Source organism: Scatophagus argus, chromosome 20, assembly GCF_020382885.2.
Source record: "Scatophagus argus isolate fScaArg1 chromosome 20, fScaArg1.pri, whole genome shotgun sequence".
Lineage (NCBI taxonomy): Eukaryota > Metazoa > Chordata > Actinopteri > Scatophagidae > Scatophagus > Scatophagus argus.
The window spans coordinates 6,192,432-6,212,649 of NC_058512.1; the positions used below are offsets into that span (position 1 = coordinate 6,192,432).

At 39.7% G+C, this 20,218-nt stretch overlaps 1 protein-coding gene across 1 annotated transcript in view; it reads left to right on the forward strand.

The window, feature by feature from the left end:
* Positions 1–17,776, forward strand: part of LOC124052011 (potassium/sodium hyperpolarization-activated cyclic nucleotide-gated channel 1) — a 61,704-nt gene extending 43,928 nt beyond the window's left edge. Inside the window, exons 6-8 of the mRNA XM_046375861.1 lie at positions 2,265–2,505; positions 7,785–7,949; positions 14,268–17,776. Of these exons, the coding sequence (XP_046231817.1) occupies positions 2,265–2,505; positions 7,785–7,949; positions 14,268–15,370 (1,509 nt within the window). The 3' untranslated portion in view covers positions 15,371–17,776. The remainder of the gene's footprint in view (positions 1–2,264; positions 2,506–7,784; positions 7,950–14,267) is intronic.
* Positions 17,777–20,218: the final 2,442 nt, after the last annotated feature.

The following is a 20,218-nucleotide window of genomic DNA, read 5'->3' on the forward strand; positions in this document are numbered from 1 at the left end:
TGCCATTTCACAGAATAATGGCTCTTAAGATATACCATCCCTCCTAACAGCGAGATGGCTGATGCCAACCTTTGTGCAAGTGCTGGTGCCACCTTTCTGAAAGTCCTTGCTTTTGCCAGAATCTAAATCAAATTAGACTGAAAGCAACTTACAGACAATAGTAGATTATAGTGTACTCAATTAGAGACATCTTGATTTGTGCGTGGCTAATCTAATGTCACTTTCTCTGTTGTCCGAGGCTCAGCCTACTCGGCCTCTGCGGTAAAGTGGCCATAAGTTTTCTTTTGAGAGATAAAGGGCAGGAGCAGTGGGGTTTGTTTTTCAGACTGTACATCGCTGGTCTGTGTCCCAGTCCCTTTGCCATTTAGCAGTCAGAAATCAATTAATGCAGCTATAAGCCAGACCCATTCCAGGTAGTCTGAAGAAGACTGAGGTAGCTGAGTTGGACTGATTGCAGCTGAATGTCGGCATGTTGTGTTCCAGGACGGTTTTGGGGGTGCTGACTTATAGGTCAATGTGGGATCAGAATCAGCTCCACTTAACAGCACTCAGGCTCACTTTGGGCCGAAGCAAGGCCATGAAATCAGTCTAAGTGTACTTCAACTGATTCTGGAATCTCATTTATCACAAGTCTTGCATGAGTCTGTCTAACATGTGTGCCAGATTCAGGCTGTGGTTGGCTTAAGCAATTACAGTTGTATAAGTACCTGGGATTCACATGACAGCTCTGCATTAGTGGATGAAACAGCTTTGGGGTTTTGTCTGGGTTTGAGAAGGTCAAAGGTAATGATGCTTACAGCAAAGTTTTATAACATGGCAGACTTCATTTTACAAGAATCTCTCCAGAGTTGTGCTACTTAACATCAGTGGGTTTCTTTTCATTACTGCATCTACAAAATTCTTTCTAAAAATGTTTTCTGGTTTGCATTCATTTGATTTTCAGTCCCATATGCTTGAAAATCAACTTGCAGTGGATTTAAAGTTGTTCAAGGCAGGTAATCCATGACATTGAACTGTTTGTTGGTGTACCGCAGCAGCTATGGGCAAAAACCACTTTACAAACTATCCTTGATGTTACTGTCAAGGACGCCCCAACAGCTGAAAAAAATTGATCGTTAGCTGCCAAAAAGCTTTTAATTGATAAGCTCTGGTATCGGAAAATCTGGTCAACGAATCGCACAAACATGACAATGGGGATAAGGAAAATTGCATTGCATTAAAAGGTTTTCTGTTCTTGTTGGTGTTCAGCAGCCATGTCTCAGATTACTCTCAGTCTTAATGCACCAGCAGGGAGAATTTTCCTCCCAGCTGCTGCTCACAAATGGTATAACCGCAAAATGACAAAATTACTTAAACACTAAATAATGATTAAAGTGACAAAATGCTTGTTGTTATGGATTACCCGTGAGAACATTTTTACATTTCCAGACCAGAAAAACAAATAAACAAAAGAGTAAAGTATGTATCAAATAATCAGTTTGTCATTAATGGGATAAAATACCACTTAACCACCAAAGTGTTTTCCTGCCACCCCTCCTTTGCTTTCTGCTGTCTCACTCCCTCTTATACTCCACCATATGACAAATCCTTAAATAGGCATAGCCAAAGATTGTTTCCCCAAGAGGACTTCTGGCTGGGCATGGAAATTGCTTACTCTCTAATTCATTAGTTCTGGTGCATGATTGAGGTCAGACCCTCTTGGCATTAGCTGACACCGGGCTGAGCTAACCTCTCTTCGCGTCGCCCTCATCAAGCTAGCGAGCGTCGCAGAGATTGGTTATCTCTCTGTTAATGTCCTGTTGTCACTGGAAGAGAGTTATCCCTCATGGGGGGTCAACAACACACCGCCACGGATGCCAAGTGCCCCGGTTTTCCATCTGCACAGCAACAGAGATGTATGGGTAAACAGACAACAAGCTCCTAATCTCCCACTGGGTCTGAGGGGACAGGATGAGACCAGAGAGATGGCCTGTAGCCTGCACCAGAGGGCAAACTCATCAGGATCTGACTCGTGTGCCAAAAAGTTTCCTCTCAGGAGTGATGGGAAGTGCTTTAGAAGTATTAGGGATGAAGAAGCAATACGCATCCAATTCATTTATGCCAGCAGATAAAAGTATCACAGATGAGGGATTTGTGGTGTTTTTTTTGTGTGTGTCAGACCACCAAACTGACTCATTTTTCAAATTGTAGGTGGAAAATACTGAAGTATTTATGGCATGATCTCATCTGTTTAACCAAAACTCTCTTTTTTTTTCATCCACCAGGAAATTGTCAACTTCAATTGCCGTAAACTTGTGGCCACCATGCCTTTGTTTGCCAATGCAGACCCCAATTTCGTTACGGGGATGCTGAGCAAGTTGAAGTTTGAGGTCTTTCAGCCCAACGACTACATTATCCGAGAAGGCACTGTTGGGAAGAAGATGTATTTCATTCAACATGGTGTTGCAAGCGTCATCACCAAGTTCAACAAGGAGATGAAGCTGACAGATGGCTCCTACTTTGGAGGTAAGGACAAAAATGTGACAATCACAAATTGAATTTTAAATATTTCTTTATAATAAAATGTTCTTTATAACATAATAAATGTTGACGTGAAAATGAATGTTTTATTTATTCAGATATGAGTCTAGCCTTAGGCCTTGCATTTGATGCTGTTTGCAGTTAAGTTATTGTAGATGTAGATTCTCATTAACCAGTGTTGGACGTTAGTCAGTTTCTGGAGTTACGTAACCTTTCATCTGGTTGCTAGAGTAGGCCAAGGCGTGGATCAGGCATCCCTTAGGACACACAGAGGATCCTCCCCCACCCTCCTCACACACACACACACACACACACACACACACACACATATGCACATATACTTACTCCCCATCCTCCATACGTTCCTATACTTGGCACTGACAAGAGCAGCTAGTCGTTCCTTCTGTGTAAAATCAGGACCAATTCCCTCGCTTTGTTCCCTGTTGCGCTTTCATTCTCTGCCTTCCAACTGTCTTCCTCTCGGCACGAGTCCCATTCCCTCTCCAAAACATTACAGAAACCATCAATATTTTAAAAGTCAAATGTAATTTCATTGCACGTTGTTTACCGAGACATGACAAAGTCTGCCTGCGGATTTTGTCAATGTGAAAGCAAAGCAAAGTTTCCTGTTTTAGAGGTTCTTGCATATTTTATCTCATGAGTTCATCCTCACTACAGGCGAAGGCTGAGGAGTCTAAGAATACCTTCCCTTTGGTGTGTCTGCTGCATGCAGTTCATGTCTCACAAGTGAGTTGAGGAAGGCAGTGAATCACAAAAAGAAATCGGCTGTCTTTTTTCCTGCTTGTTCAAACCACAGGATCTCTGTCATTCCACTCACTGTGCAACATTACATTTTAAGTCCTGCATAAAGTGGACATAAAGTAAAACATGGGGCAGCTGCAGTGCAGCATTCAAACAATTAATCCTTTGATGCTGCAGCTCAAGAGATATTCTGCTAAAGAATCACTGTGGCACAGAACATCTTACTTAAACTGAAATGTCAGGATAAAAAGCTTCGGCCAATAAGACTGTGACAAATGGATCCTAATGGGACCAAGTGTGAGTGCATTTATCAAACCATTTCAGACCAAATGAAAATAAATTGTAGGAGTTAAACTGGCTGTTGTTTCAAGTTAGAGGATAGACAGAAATAGTGGTGTGAGTAATGCGTTGTTTTGATAGTTCAGTGTTCACATTTCATCATTAAAATTAAAAAAAATGAACATTCAACTTTTAGTCTTGTATATCCCCTGCTGGTCTTATTGGTTTCTCTACCCATGTTGAGTCAATAAAGTTGCTTAAATGAATTAAATGAATCATTTAATCTGTAACTGTTTGCTAAAACGTTCACTAAATCAACTTAATATGTCAGTGTTGTGTCCGTGACTTGTTTCTATTGCCCTCATGTGGCCAAAAAATCAGTTCATTAAGGCTAAGGGCGCATCATCAGTGAGTGTACTGATTATTTTCTCAATTAACTGATTGACTGACCATTTTTTCCAAAAAAAAAAATCTTGAAAAAAAATCCCCAAAGCTACTACTTCATCTTGTTTGGTTTAAGTAAAGCTAATCCCACCAAAATGTACCTTATTTTACTATCAGGTAACCCAAAGAAGAGCAGCAAATCCTCACATTTTAGGCGCTGGAAACAACAAATGTTTGGCAGTCAATTCAAATGATTTATCAATAATTGCCACCAATTTTCAACTTATCTTATCTTATCGACTAACCATTTCATAAAGTAATAATTTCAGTTCTAGACTGCAGCAAAATGGAAGCATCTTGTTAAGTTAACTGATTGCTTGGCTTCCTTATGGAGATAAAAAAAAAAAAACTAGCAGGACTCTACACAAAGTCAAACTGACCTCTGGAGACCGAGTTGTATCGAGGCAGCCAGACACCGCTTTTCAGGCGATTCTGAATGATCTTTTTTAAGGTTTGTCTAAAGCAATTTTGAAGCCTATTCTGTACCACAAAAATTGATTTCTTGTGTGTTTTCTGTCTGGTGTGCTCCCATTCTGAAATTCCCAAAATAACAGCTCTGTCCACAGTGGCTTCGCAGGGTACAAAGGAGTTTAAAGGTACAATTGGTTGTGCAAGAAGCTGAAGGAGCAGTGAAACAGTGAAAGATCAAATCGGCACCTAAAAGCAGTTCAGTGAAAAAGGAAAAAAAAAAAACAATACAGAGAACATGGAGAACATACAGTAGATGTTCCCATTAAATGAATCATTTAATCTTTTAATTAAAAGATGTGTGTTATATCTGCCCAAATAATTGCACTGCTCATTTTGCTGTGTTTCCTCAATGCCCGGCCACCTGCTGTTGCCTTCTGCCCAGCTGGTATTTTCACCAGTTTGCACGGCATTAGTAGATGAGCCCTGCGTTGGGAGCAGCTGGCTGCACCAGCCACCTCACTCTTCTCCCTTTCTCCTATGATTCACACACCCCTTACAACCAGGCCAAACCGTGGCCAGCATGAGAAATCAGCAAGAGGGACTGAGACAGAAACAGAGGGAGGGAGAGTGAGTAACAAAACTGAGCACAGCCACGGGAAACCATTAGCATAGTAATGAACAGGACATCTATGAGGACAGTAGGTCACAAAGCACCTCCAACCATGGTCAATGCCAAACAGATATCATAGTAATCACTCCTGGGCCTCTGTGAATGGGATTACATATTGGTAGCACACAGCTCTGTAGTGAAGTCACTCTGAGGCTAAGGGACTAATAGAGTGTAATGCTAGGACAATGACAGACAGAGGATGAAAATCCCTATTGGGCTTGGATGTCTTAGTCATATGGGACTCCTTTCTCTTTAGTCCCAGCCCTGGGAGGAGAAGGGAAAGAGGAGCTGGTTGCCATGAGAGCATGTGACACATGAAGTGGTAGAAATTCTCAAACAATGCTCCTGGGGTCAACAGCGATGGTTTGTGGCAAGGCAACCGGCACATGTCAAACTGCATCATGTGAAGTGTTAACAGCAAGGGTGAAGGAACCAAAAAACCAGCAGAGATGCCACAATAAAATGTTGGATTTGTACATTTTTGCCAACTACAGATATGTTAAATTTGTTAGTTTCATAAGTATCATACCAGTTAAAAATATACAAGCTGACAGGAGGAGATAGTGATGGCTTACCAACTAGCTGAATGACTTCTAAATATTATGTGATAAACTATTACATAGATATTTATTATACAGTCATTTTTGGGAGCAATAGGCCACCACACCGTAACTTTTAATAAACCAATTCAGTTTCTCTCTGTCTTTACCGAACTTCTCTCTGAGCTTCTTCTTTCTGTGACATGTATTGCCACACTATTAGCAGTGACACTTGGATCTTTACATTTTGAGAGAAAGCAATAGTATAGCTAAAGATTCTGCTGATGATATACATAGTGTTTAAACAGTCTAAAAATACTGACTTTCCAGCTTTGTGTCAGCTCATTGTCAGCATGGTGCTTTCATGTTCTCGAACAGTCACTCACGACTCAAGTTTAGTGTAGTCTGACAGAATGAATTAGCACAGTTTGAAAGTGCTATTCCAACAGAGAAAAGAAAAACAAAATTTTCCTCCTTTTCAGTTTAGTTATGGGATGATGCAGCTAGCTGAAGACAGAACCAAAGCAGAGCAAAAGGCCCACCTCTTTGAAGTTTCTGAGAATAAATGGAGTCTGCATGGCTTTATAAATTAAAGGCCTAAATTCGCAGCCATCACCAGTTTAGTCTTAATATTTTGATTTTTTTTTCTTGTCACAGATTGCCTTGTCAGTTACAGTTAAATTTACTAATCTGTTTGGAGAGTAGCAGATGCTACACAGCAGTTGAATTGTCACTTCAGTCTAACTAATAATTTGAATGTACTTGTTGCACCTGTATTAGATACCTCTGGTGCTTGAGGGAGAAGAACTTAATTTCAGCTAGTTTCAGAGCTGTGTATTGCATTAGTCCAAATTTATTGCCATGTGAGGCAGTTCCCCAGTTTATAGACCCAAGCCACAGGTCTCTCGCTGTCCAGTAACACATTTACCTCCACATGCAGCCACACAAGCTTGTGGATCAACCACTCATTATTAGTCTTCGTTTCTCCCCCTTTTGCGAAATCACAATATGGCATTTTTCTCTTTTCCTCTCCCACTTGTTTTCTCTGCGTATCTTCTTGTGCTAACTGAGGTACCACTAAAAGGGAGCTTATCCGTTATAACAGCATTAACACCTTATTCACACTCACAGCTTGAAAGTGTTGCTCTCACGCCTTGCACACTCTGTGCTCTATTTCCATGAAGGCTCATGGCATGGCCAAGAGAGATCACACCATGACGCATTTACATTTAGCAATTTAATGAAGATGGAAGTTGTGCTGTCGGTTGGACAGACGTGTACATGTGGGCGGATGTTGACGTCGAACAGGACTGAACGGAACAAAAAAATAAGGGGAAATTCATATTTAGAAGGGTGAAGGAAGTGAAAGATAAAGAGGAGGAAAAATGCAGGATGAATGAATAGGTAGGGGATCTAAAGATGGCGCACTTCCTGCCTTGTGTGACTGATCCATGAAAACACAGAAGGGGATCAGTCTCTGTGAATGTGTTTCCATCACATATCATCCACAGTACTTCTGAGTACTACTACCACCACTAAGGATGATAATGAAAACAAAAAAAAAAAACTTTTTGGAGGGGTTAATCGTGAATATTCTCCATACATACTGTACATGTGTATATTACAGACAAGTATCCTTTAGGACAGTTTGTCCTGTGTAATCTCAGTATTCTAGTGTGTATATTGCATGCTGTGTTATTATCTGATGGGGGGGGGGGATGTACTGTTCTGCTGTTCTTAACACGACACAAAGCATTGTGTTCTCTTCACATCTCTACATGTATGTATGTAATCATCCTCCTGCATAGTTACACATTATGTCTAAGAAATGATGCAGTGGTGCAGTGATGCCTGCAGTGAGTCTGACCACTGTATCACTTATGGGACCATTAGCTCTCTGCTGGATGATGAATTATCTTAGTGTAATGCAAGTGGCAGCACCGCTGATGGGCTTCTCATTTTATTTACCCTCACATTAGCTTCTGCTTCCGTACCTTTTGTACTCACGGTTCATCTATATGGTAATGTGTACCGTAATTACTGAGAATCCTTTATGTCCCTCTGCACTCTTCACTTGTGGTACTGTTTCTTCATGCGTCAAAATGTGTGTTTTCCTTTGTCTCTCTCTCTCTCTCTCCGTCTGTGTTCCTGCCACACAGAGATCTGTCTGCTCACCAAGGGCAGACGGACCGCGAGCGTGCGTGCAGACACCTACTGTCGACTCTTCTCCCTCTCCGTTGACCATTTCAATGAGGTGCTAGAGGAGTACCCCATGATGCGACGCGCTTTTGAAACTGTGGCCATTGACCGACTGGACCGCATTGGTAAGACCTGCCCACATCTACTCCTTGTCCTGTCTGATTGGTCGAATCTCTTGCCTGTCATTGTGCCTTGTCGTCTTGTCTTTATCAGTATTTGTTTGCCTTCTTTCTTCATAAAAGCATTGTGTCCGCCATCTTGTGCTGCATGACCAGTATGCTGTCTTTTTCTTTCGTTCTTTTTTTTGTTGAACTTCTCGTCTCTTTGTCTTTAATAACATGAGAGAAAATTTGTCGTAACCAGCATTAATCCTTCTAAAGAACCAAAGTAGCGTTTTGTGGTTGGATTAACTGGAAGGCAGTGCATGTCGCTGTCCGGGAGGGAGTCACTTCGCCCCCTCGTTGGTTTGGTGTTGACCCCCCCACTGGATGCCAGCGAGTGGATGGAAGCTAATCTCACATGCATGTGTGTCTGGCCCTCTTTCCACTCATCTGCACTCCTGGGTATGAGCAGCACCCCACCCCATATCAGAGTTCTCAAAATCAACCAGGCCCTGTGAATAAAATAAAATAATAAAATTAAATAAAAAATACAGAAAAAGAGCAGGGCCAGGTGGCATCAGGGAGCTGTTTCAGGCACTATCGTCCCCATATCCATCAGGTCCAGCCAAGTTTGTGGAAGAACTTGGCCTTGCCAGACTATAGTTGATGCGATCATGATTCAGACACGTGGATTTGTTTAAAAAAGGGGCACATGTAAGTGATGTGAACAGGGCAATAATTGGTTGCGTTGACCCTCATGTGGCGCAGTCTCCTACTCCTCTGTTAACAGTCTGCTGTAATGCTTTGATTGGAGTCGGCACATTGATGAGTTAGACTGTTAGAAATTCGTCTTTGCTTATGTTTTGCTGCATTAGTTATATGCATCTTTCTGAAATGATTATTGTATTTTTATGTATGAATAATATGAAGCCAGCCAATTTCATGGAGAGAGGACCACTGAGACACGCTTTGTTAAACCTCCATTTCTTATGGACATGACATAGGATAGTGAACATACTGTAAGTGTAAAATGTGGATTATTTCCATGAAGTGTCTCAGATAATAGTGTATGTATTGTAAGATCTGGTTTTACCCAATCACTGTTTATTAGACAATAACATACACACATAACATAACACATCAAACTTGATCACATCACTTGAGGTACTGATTCTAAGGACACTTTAATGTATAAACAAGTTTGAATAACACACATTCAATTCTTACAGTACATTACTGTCAGTGCAGCAGTATGACATACTGTATCTTACCATCTCAATGTATTTCCACCTGTGACAACCGGCGAACAAATCTTTTCCTTTATCTGTTTTTGGACAGATCACTCCGGCATAAAGATCCAGATAGTTTTAAAAGCTTCTTCTTCTTCTTTAAACTTACATAAATGAATATTTTCTATTAAAGTGACTATGCTATTAAAGTTCATCATCATAAATTGGCCATCCCTGTCAGTGCCTTTCCACCACCTAATTTACCATAATGTTTGGTGAATTATTTCCTTTTATATTAAGAGAAAGGTCAACATCACCTGAATACAAAACTTAAATTGAATTTGCATTAGACATAATTATTAAGAATTGCCTCTCAGTTGTTAAGCTTGCAGTCTGTATTTACTTTTTTTATTTGTGATTTGTTGTTTTTCTTCGTCATTGCTTTATGTTTGTGCATCATTTTGGCAGAAACAGGCACATCAATATTGAATTGATTATTGAAGTACTGTACAATCGAGCAAGTGAACAACAATCAGTGAACACTTGATTTGTCACAAGAACAGTCAGACTCAGAATCAGAATCCAACAACAGATGTGTGTCACTGTTGAGGCAACCTTTTCTCATAAGAATTACGTTCAGATGTAATTATATTTTTTTTGGTGTGGGGGGGCGGGGTGTTGAAGCATAATCATCCCTGGATTATGTCAAAATATCTCAAGAAACAAGGCAAATCTGCAAAATTGTCACACAAACCAATACAAACCAATTTGTTGGATGCTCTGTGTTTATTTCTGCTATGTCTTCTCATTTTCTGCAAAATTACTCATTAGACTTTAGGGAAATAACGAGGTCACCTTTTTACTCTACTTACCCAGATGTCATCACAAACACTTTTCCCTGTGTTATCTGGGTGTCAGATAATCTCTGCATTGGAACCGAACCAAAATAACCAACTGTGAAGTAGTTGCATGTGAGCATAATTCACGGGAGACAAGGTTGCACATTTTTTTTCTTTTTGGGACTAGCTTAAAATAAATTTTATTTTGTTTTTTAAAAAAAAGCCTATCTTTATTTGCCCTGTAGTGAAGTGTTTGGATTTGTGCCCTTCACAACATACTGTATGCCCTTTGGCCTCCACAGTCCAAATCTACATTTGCCCTTTTTTATAAGAGCTGCCAGCTTTTCACTTGAGCTAAATGTTAGGAAAATGAAAGACGCCCACTCTGACTGACACTTCTCAGAGTGGTACAGATTCCATCCATCCTTTCAGACTAACCATGAAGGGGGTTTTGTCTCATACGAGGGAAGATACTTTGTCATGATCCGTGCTGGTTGTATCGTTTTTATATATGAACTGCATTTGGATACATGCTTGTCTTGCTCTAAAAAGGAAAGAGAAAAGTAACCATGCTTTGAAACCAATAACGTGTTGCACATTTGACATTATCTTTTATCTATCTAAAAATTATTTGACCAGGAGTCCGTCTTGAGACGAGCACATCTCGTTTTCAAGAGTGCCCTGGCCGTCGAGTAGGCATCAGGTAAACACTTTATTCCAATTCCAGTGTTCGAACAGGGACAAACTGACCTAGTGAGGCTTGCTAAATGGATCCGGCCTCAAATTCCTCCTCTGAGAGTTTGACCTCTTGCTGAAGGATGCATTAACTGTCTTAATTCTTGCATCAGTGAGTGAGATCACCCACATGTTTTGATGGACACGTTCAAAATGTCACAAACAGACAATCAGAGAAACAAAAGAGATCTCATTGAGTGTTACATGCCATGTTTATTTTCTGACAAACTTTCACATAATAATCAATGGGATTATGAAGACGTGCTCAGCTCTATTGGTGTGACATTTTTATTTAAACTTTGAATCCTGCGTTCAAAGTGTATTCACAATTGAAATCATGTCTGTAGATTAGTAAAAGCATTTACTAATGCGATGACACATACTCTTTTTGTTACATGCAGAAATCCCATTTCATTATTTACTCATGCTTTCACCAGTTGAAAAAATAAGTTTGTTTCTGATTGTCTGACTAGAAATATTAATTCTGTCTTTTGTGTAAACAATTTGGGGAAATATTAAGACTTTACTGACCCTAATCAAAGGCAAATTTCATCTATCTTTAGACACACTGTGCTGTCATTTTGACTGCATGTGGAGGGCAAAAGTTTACTCAGAATAAGAATCGTTTTCTCACACACATTTACAGCTTCTTTCTAAGTTATTTTGGTAATGATGCATTAAATAAGCCACAAAATGAAGAGAGTGAAGAAAAACATTTCCTGCAGTGACTCATGAAAGAAAAGAAAAAATACATTACAGATTATTGGTGAAATTATTTATCACATTGCAATTTATCACGTCATTTCAAAATCTTTGCATTTTTTTTTAGCAAATACAGCCTTTATTATTTTTGTTTGTTAACATTATGATGTTTGTGTTTTGTTTTTGTTTATTGTTTGTGTTGTATGATAGTTAACTGTTTGACTCTTTGATAACAATTATGTCTTAAATTTCAGATATGGGTTAGTTTATTGTTTTTTCAAATCATTTTTGTTGTCTGTATCTTTTATATGTAATCATAATATAACATTTGGTTTTATTGTGCCAGAGAAGTCAAATTGCTAACACAATACTGTAATTGTATGATTGACCCATATCTGATCAATTTTTATTTCAAAATTTTGTATTGAAAAAACACTTTCTTCACCTATGAGTGGTGTTTTCATTTGTTTATGTTTCTTGTCCATTTTGTTTTTAAGGGACCATATTTTTACTGTCTTCTGATATTTCATAGTCAGACTTTGACTCCAGAGTTCACAGATCAGATGAACTATACTGAGTAGAGTTCTTTTCAGTGTGAAAACCAACTAAATGATCAGAGCAGAGCTGCGCTTCTGTAAGAATTCAAACTCCCTGTTTCTGTAAGCATTTGTGTATTTACCTCATGAACTGGCATTTACTGTGAAGTAGGTTAAGTAGCACTTTTCTTCTCTTACTTAGCTGCGTTTAGGTGGCAGAACATTAAATGCATACATCCATGACTTAAAGCGATATATTTTGATTGTCTTCGCTGTATGCATATACCTGTTCCACTGCTGTACAATAGAGATTAATATGGCTTTCTCTGACAGAAAACATCCTTTCTTTTGCTGTAGTCATGGTGCAGAATGGAAAAATATCAGCTTTCTAGTTGAAGATGTGGAATGAAATAAATTTAAGTATGTACATGCAGTGTGGATATATATATATGTATATATATATATATATATATATGTTTTGCACACCCGACAAAAAAATAAAATGTCAAAAATAGACATCAGAGGAGGAGAGAAAAGAAAAGAAGAGGGAAGAATGTAGAAGGGCAGCAGGAAGACATACAGCACACTGAAACGCATCATAATTTTCCTTTTAAAGCTGATGACATTTCAGACATGCTGACTGATGCCTGTTGCCCTCAGGTCATAACATTACTCCTGTGTCTAAGAACCAACAAACATTCAGATCCTCACAGGTTCAGTTTGGAGAAATAATAAATATGTGTTGTCATTCCGATCTACAGAGTTTAACCCCGTCACCTTTAAAAATGCAATGAAAGCAGCCCTGTAAGTCATCAGTAGTCATCTTACATGTGGTGCTAGTTTTAGCCCCTGACTACCCAACCCTGTAGTGAATGTTGCAGTCTGAATGAACAACGTCAAATGGAGGACTTTATTCTGAAAAATGGCTGCAAAACACAATACCACTCCATTCTCAGCTCTTACAGCTGGTAAGTCGTGTCTCATAGCTGAATGCATGACTTGCTGGCAGCCTTGAGAGGAGAGGAAGCCGTCCAGAAAATGCTGCTCAACTGTAAACTCAGTGCAGAAATGTTCTGCCCTCGAGGCCAGGGCTTAATGATTGATTGACTGTTGCTAAAGCCTTCAGCACACTAAAAGTCAACTCTGTCTTCTTTATAACGCTCTGTCAGCCTATCGATACACAAGGTCAACAGTAATTACAGGAAACACATCCTCTAAATAAATTTGAGCACAGCCGTTCAAAGTAAAGATGTTAAGTAGGTCTTTAACATTCTTACTGTTAAATGTTACAATTCTTCCAACCAAAGACCAGTTTCAAGACGTCATTCATGCATTTAGTACCACTTACCATTTTACCACAGTTTTGCTCCCAAACTCCCAAAGTCACAACAGCGGATGGTGTTTAAAGAAGCCATCTGTCAAGCTTTTATTATCACAGTCCACCACTTGTGGCAAGCTGGGAAACATTTCCAAGCCTGTGGGCTCAAAATGCTCGTTAAATATAGCACATAAAAAACTCCAAAACATTTGTTTACTGTTAAGAAACTATACTGTTATTTCAAATTTTTTATTTTTTTTTACATTTCAATAATAAAAAGTTTAATGATTAACACGGCCTTCTGTGGTAAGATGAGTAAAGATTAGTTTAAAATATTTTATGTTTAATTAAATGTACAATGTATACCCATCCTGATAGAGTGTTAGGAGTAGATCTGTTTGGTTTTCTTTGCTTGTATATATTGTGATCTTGTTTATAAAATTAGGAGAAAAAGGTTATTCTTTGTGTGCTTGTGATGTGTTTTAGCAGAGTTGTCGTTGTGGTTTAAACAGAATGTGGTTTTAAATGTATTCTTAGAGCTTAGACCTGTCTTTTCTTCAGAAAACCAAAAAATTGTCCAGTACTGTGATGTGTGGGTACAACTCATTCTTTGTGTTTCATTGCCCACATCTTCACCTTCACAGTCTATACTATCACGTCACACTTTTTTGTCTCCTTATGTGTCCTTCACTCCTCTCAAACTGTAAATTTCCCATAGTCATTACCTTTCAATGTCCTTCACACTTTATATTCAATATGACAGACCTTAGTGGATGTGAAAAGATGCAGCTAGTAGGATTTAAAGAGTTAGAAGCTTCTCTGTTGGTACAAAAAAATCCAAATGAGCTGAAGTCTTCTCACTTATACATACAAGCTGCATCTTTATCATTAATGTCTGCAATCCTGCCCTTTTCCTGTGGTTTAGAGCAACCAAAGTTTGCCATGGCTTTATGTGCTCACCTCTTCTGACTGCACCCCAACAGGGAAGAAGAACTCCTTGCTGCTGCAGAAGTTTCAGAAGGACCTGAATGCTGGCGTTTTCAACACACAAGAGAACGAGATATTGAAGCAGATTATTCGTCAGGACAGGGAGATGGTGATGATGGTGGACCGCAAGCAGTCAGTGACCGGGATGAACTCAACACCAATGTCAGGAAACTCTATCATTAACTCACCAGCCCAGCCGCCCTTCCCCACTGCTTTTGGCACCAGTCAGCTCCAGCAGTCCTCCGCACCTGTAACCTACAGTGCTTCAGCTATTGCCAACGCTTCTGCTGCCCGCATGCTGCCAGCCGCTGCCGCCGCCGCTGCTGCAGCACAGGGGGTTTATCCTGCTCCCAGTCTTTCCCACAGTAACCTGAATTCTTCCACACTCCAGCAAGGAGCGATCATGTCCCCCTGCTCCTTCACGGCTGCCATGTGTAGTCCGCCCGTGCAGACCCCTCTGGCCAGCCGGAGCTTCCAGTATGGCTCACGCACAGCCTCCCAGCTGTCGCTTATCCAGCAGCCCATTGCCCAACCATCTCTACCCACGCAGCAACAGCTTCCCCAGCAGCCTGCTGCGTCAACTGCACCCTCAACCTCTGCACCACAGCAGCAACAACAGCAGCAGCAGCCGTCACCTCAGCAGCAGGTCCCGTCCCCTCAGCGGGGGGACATCCAGAAGGGAGCACAGGCTCTTCAGTCAGGCAGCTTGAGTCGCGATGTTAGACACTTATCGGCTTCCCAACCATCACTGCCACATGACACATCTCTGGGGCCGAGAGCACACCCGGCCTCAGGGGACTCTTTGGCCTCCATCGTGCCGCCGACGGCGGCAGCGATCCAGGGGATGAATCTGCAAAGCGGCATCCGCACCACAGTGCCCCAGCGGGTCAATTTATTCCGCCAGATGTCCTCAGGAGCGTTGCCCCCAGTGCGCTCAGCGGCGGCGGCAGCGGCGGCGGCTGCAGCAGTGGCAGCAGGGACATCATCATCATCTTCATCTTCGACCCAGCACAGAGAATCCCCCGGATCTAGGAGAGATTCTGTCCTGAGCAGTACAGAGACTGAACAAGACAAAATGCGTTTTGCCTCCAATTTATGATCCCATTTTCCCACTGTTCATTTTTTAAACTTAAATATGTTTCAATTCATTTTTGAAAATGGAGATACAACAAAAGAGATGAAAGTGAGGAACTTTAGCGTTTTTGTTTCTCTCCAGTTTTCTTCTAAAATAACCTCATAGAAATCCTGTACATACAAGCCCTTGTATTATATTTTAGACACATTGTCTCCCTAAACTTAAGAATGTATATTATACAGATACATCTCTCTTATGTTTCACATTATATATATATACACATATATAGATATATATATATATACAGAAATATCTATTTATGTGTATGTATGTACACGTTTGTATATATACTGCTGTGTGTATGGATGTGTGAGAGCGTGTGTGTCTGTGTGTGTGTGCATGTGAACGTGTGCATAAAATCCAACTAGAACATTCGGCAATGGCAATTTAAAAGCTGTAGTATAAACATGAGTCTTCCTTTCTAAGAAATATAAAGAATTATACAATGTACGATTTTTTTTATTTTTTTTCCCCTTTCTGCTTTCTCTTTCTTTTTTTTTTACTTGAATGCATTGTGGATTCTGACAATGTCTATTTCTTTTAATTTTTTTTTACCACTGAGGAAGAGACAAATTATCTTCTCCTATTAAGCAGCTTTAGTCACCACTGTGGAATAATAAATGCAATCAGCTCTGACAAATAATTTCCAAAAGCACACACATAAAATGAATCTCAACTTTAATTTCAGAAATCACTGCAGATTCAGTAACTAAGTGTTATGTTGCTCCCAGGAACAAAATTACAGTCTGTTGAGCCACTCCATCCCCATGGCGGCTCACATGCAAACCATGACAGTGTTATGGGTCCAAAGGGAATAGATAATAGAAATGCTGCTTTCTTTGTTTGTTTTCGAGGAGAATGGAGTGTGGAGAAAGATTTGGATGGATGCTATTGTTTTCTATTTCTAATTTCCAATGGCTGAGATGTTATGTAATGTTGCTTAAAAATTCTGTGTATATTTATAATATTTATAAACTAAAGATTATCACCATTATGCAATAGACTGTGACATAAAGATTATCTATATGTGTGCTGTAAATAGTTTTGTAGATCTAGTATTTAAAGATACTGTGTGGTGCATTCTCTATCATAACAATGTCTTACTTCTATCAGGAACCTGGATATCATCTATATGCGAAAAAGGTTAAGTGACAAAATACACATGTTTCATAAGAGATAAACAAACCTTAATGCAATAGCTAGCACTACTTGACGCTGAGAAATGCCCGATTGGAGGACATTTATGAATCCCTATCGCTCTCTCTGTATGCTATCCTACTCTTAAATGTATTTTTTTCATTCAACATCAAGTGAACATATACAGTATTTACCAACACTATGAAATGTTTTTTCAAAGTCGTCCTACTGAGAGTTAATGTGTCTTTTCAAAGCCCCGTTACCTAAAACTGCTGAGGATCATTTTAAGAATGATTCTGCTTTATTCTACGGTCAAATTGATAATTTTGTGAATTGATAAGAAAAAATGAAATGAGGTTCAAATTTTTCTTTTTCTTTATCAGAACAATTTTTTACTACTGTTTAAATTCTTGCTCGCTCACCTGCTTCTTGAGTAACGCTGTACTGTACGCTGTCATATCGCAATTACTGTAGTTGAGGAACCGGGCACAACATTTTTTCTACACGTATGTCATAGGTTAAAACATCAGGTTTCCAGTTACTCAAGTGTGCAGAGGAGGTACGTTTGTATCCAGAGGTGCTTTTGTGCTGCTGCAAGTCAGAAAAAGAAAATGCTGGTTTGCATTAAGGTTTCTGTCTCGTGTAAATCCATTATGTGGGCTTAGCCACTGGAAGCTGACCTGGACTGATGCGAGGTCGAGCCAGAATATTGTGACTCTCAGGGCGTTCTGAATATTTGAATTTAACAATAGCCAAAGTATTTGATGACTCAAGGAGCCAGACATTACGGCTTTCCGACCATTTGCCTGCACATACAGAGGATTGTGTGTGTGCACGAGGCCCCTTCTGCGGCCCTCTGCAGGCTCTCCATTAGGAGTCATAGTTTTCATGGCAGTCAAACGTCCCATCAGTTCAAAGTGACTAAGCCCCCTTGAGATACCATTTTAAAAAGATTACGAGTCTTCGCTACAGATTGTGTCGATAGTGTACCAATACAGTCAACCCACCAAATGTCATGAAAGCATGCACTGTCACAAATACTTAAAAAGATACTATCTCAAAAATGTTGACGTTAAATGTAATGTAAGATTATGTTTTGTTCATTGTCTGTCTGCCTAGACGTTATCTGTGTGTGAACAGAAGCATTGACTTTTCACATGGACATTCTTAAGTATTTGTGCCTAAACTATAGCCATGTTCCATCCTTTGTTATGAGCGTGAGCCTGGTGCATACGGGGGGTGGGGGTGGGCAGGGGGTGGGCAGAGGGTGGGGGCGGGGGTGGAGGGACACTTCTGCACACAACTGCGCATTCATTCTTACTATACTCTATGTGTTCTACATGTCTCAGTGTTTTTAGACAGGAAAGGCGTAAGCTATGATGATGGCCAAATGTCTCCAATTGGGTATATTTACTTACAATGTGAACTTCTAGAGGCAGTTTTTTTTTTTCTGACATTGTCAGTCAAATTATATAGAATATTTAATGAGGTCGTGTACAGTTCAAAAAGAAAAGTGCGATCTTTAGACTTGCAGTAATATCACACTCAATGAGACATTGTACAAATTTGGAGCACCTTTCTACCTTTCTTTGTAGCTAGCCACTGATGTTTGGGTTGAATTTTGATGCGTGGACGGAAACTGGCCAAAGCAGAACATTCTGAGTCATTGTCTTTGTTTTAAATTGCACTTTCTGAATTACTAATGGAAACAGAAAAGGTACAGATTCTTTCAGCTAACCTAGATGTTGAATGAGTTAGTATGGGAGCAATATCCCCGAGAAATAGTGCTGCCCTGATCCTGTACGAGGTTCTAAACGAGGGGGGAGATGTTCTATTTACAACGACGAGCGCTTAATCGTGAATATGCCATAGTGTATAGGAACTAGTACACAGTCAAGATGGATAGCAGCACTGTTAGTTTGTGCTGTTTTTGATACTTGCCTTTGGAGGGAGAGCTTCCCAACTATGTGCTTTTTTCACTATACCAATCACAACAGACATACTGGAATGGGCATTAATGGTGATGTACAACACAAACTAATGAGCTTACATATTAGCAGTATAGAGACTCTCAACAAACCAGCACATATATTTGTATATTTCTTTTTGTTTGTTTTTTTGTTGGTTTGAGAAGAAGAAAAAAAAAAACAAAGAGATGCAAAAAGAACTGAGGATAATGCCCAGAGAGGACAAACCAAATGTCGTTTTGGTTTTGGTGATGGCAGGTTTCATATGTTTACTGATGATATGCGTAGTGGAGAGAGGGGCAGAAGCTGCACGGCGAGCTGCTCGGTCCTCTTAAACCCCACTCACATGGTCATTGTTCAGCTCATTTATGTAATCCAAGGCTTAGACAAAAAGAACTACCAGTTGGTTACTTGATACAGATGAAAGAAAGATAAATGTAAACTTTCTTACAACAATATGCAGACAAACAGTGTTTGTCAAAAAATCTTTTTGATTTTTTTTGTTTATTTTGTTTGTAAATAATAAACCTTTAAAATATAGAAAATAAACGACATATTGTCATCTAAAAAACGAGTGTGTGTCTCCTGTTGTCAGGCTGTGTGTGTTTTGGTGGAGCTGGGAGCCACATGAATGAGCTTTTATTTACAATTTGATGGAGGGAGAAAATGGAAGCTGGAGAAGGTCGCAGAGCATTCAGGGATAGTGTCTGTCAGCGGTTACAGGCGGGGTGAAAAGTGGGTCCATGTGACCACCTGGGTTTTGAATTCATTACCTACAAATCCAGTTATCAGTCACACGGTTGTCATACAAAAGATACGTTTCTCTGTATGACTGCTTCATAATTTACTCGTATTAAAGCTGCATTGATGTTTGTTTACATGTTCAATATAGCTGCAATGATTAGTTGATTAAACAATTATTCACTTTATATTGAAAATTAATTTGGAGCTCATTTGTTTAACCAAAAATGACCAACAAGATTTGCTGACTCTAACTTCTCAAACATCAGCATTAGATGATTTGTTGTCAGTAAATTGAGCATCTCTGTGTTGCCTGTTGGCTGGACAAAAAGAGACATTTGAGGACATCACTTTTTACTATTTTTCTGACATTTAGTTTAATTGTGAAAATAATAAATAATCAGATTAATCAACTTTCTTAAATACATTTGTCATCAAATTTGCACACTTTTCATGGACGCTGCAGGCATGTCTGTCATCTCCCCCCTCAGTTCAGACTAGAAGTTGAGCACGTCTCAAATTGCAGAGGTGGTTTGCAGTTACCTTTTGAAAGTGGGGGCTTACAGGGGTTACACTTCAGTTGATCTACAGCAGCTCCGTCCTCAGTGAAATGCTGTCCTCATTTAGGCATGTATGCTCCGTTAAATGCGTGTAAATGTATTCAGGGGAAAGTCATTTTTCAGCATGTGTTTGTGTGATGTGACTGAAGATAAGAGCATGTTTGTCTACAGAGCCTTCATCACAGGAACTTCATTACCTGCCACATAATGACCAGAGTCATTAGCCTGTAATGCAATATTAATAGATATTTAAAGTGTACTGATGTTTATACTAATTATCCCATGAGAAATGGAACAAAATAACACAGAATATTATTTATAATTGAAAAGAAGTGAATATGTGATATGTCTACAGTCTAACAGCTGAGAACAAGCAAACTGCATGGTTTGACAATTTTAGCCCATCT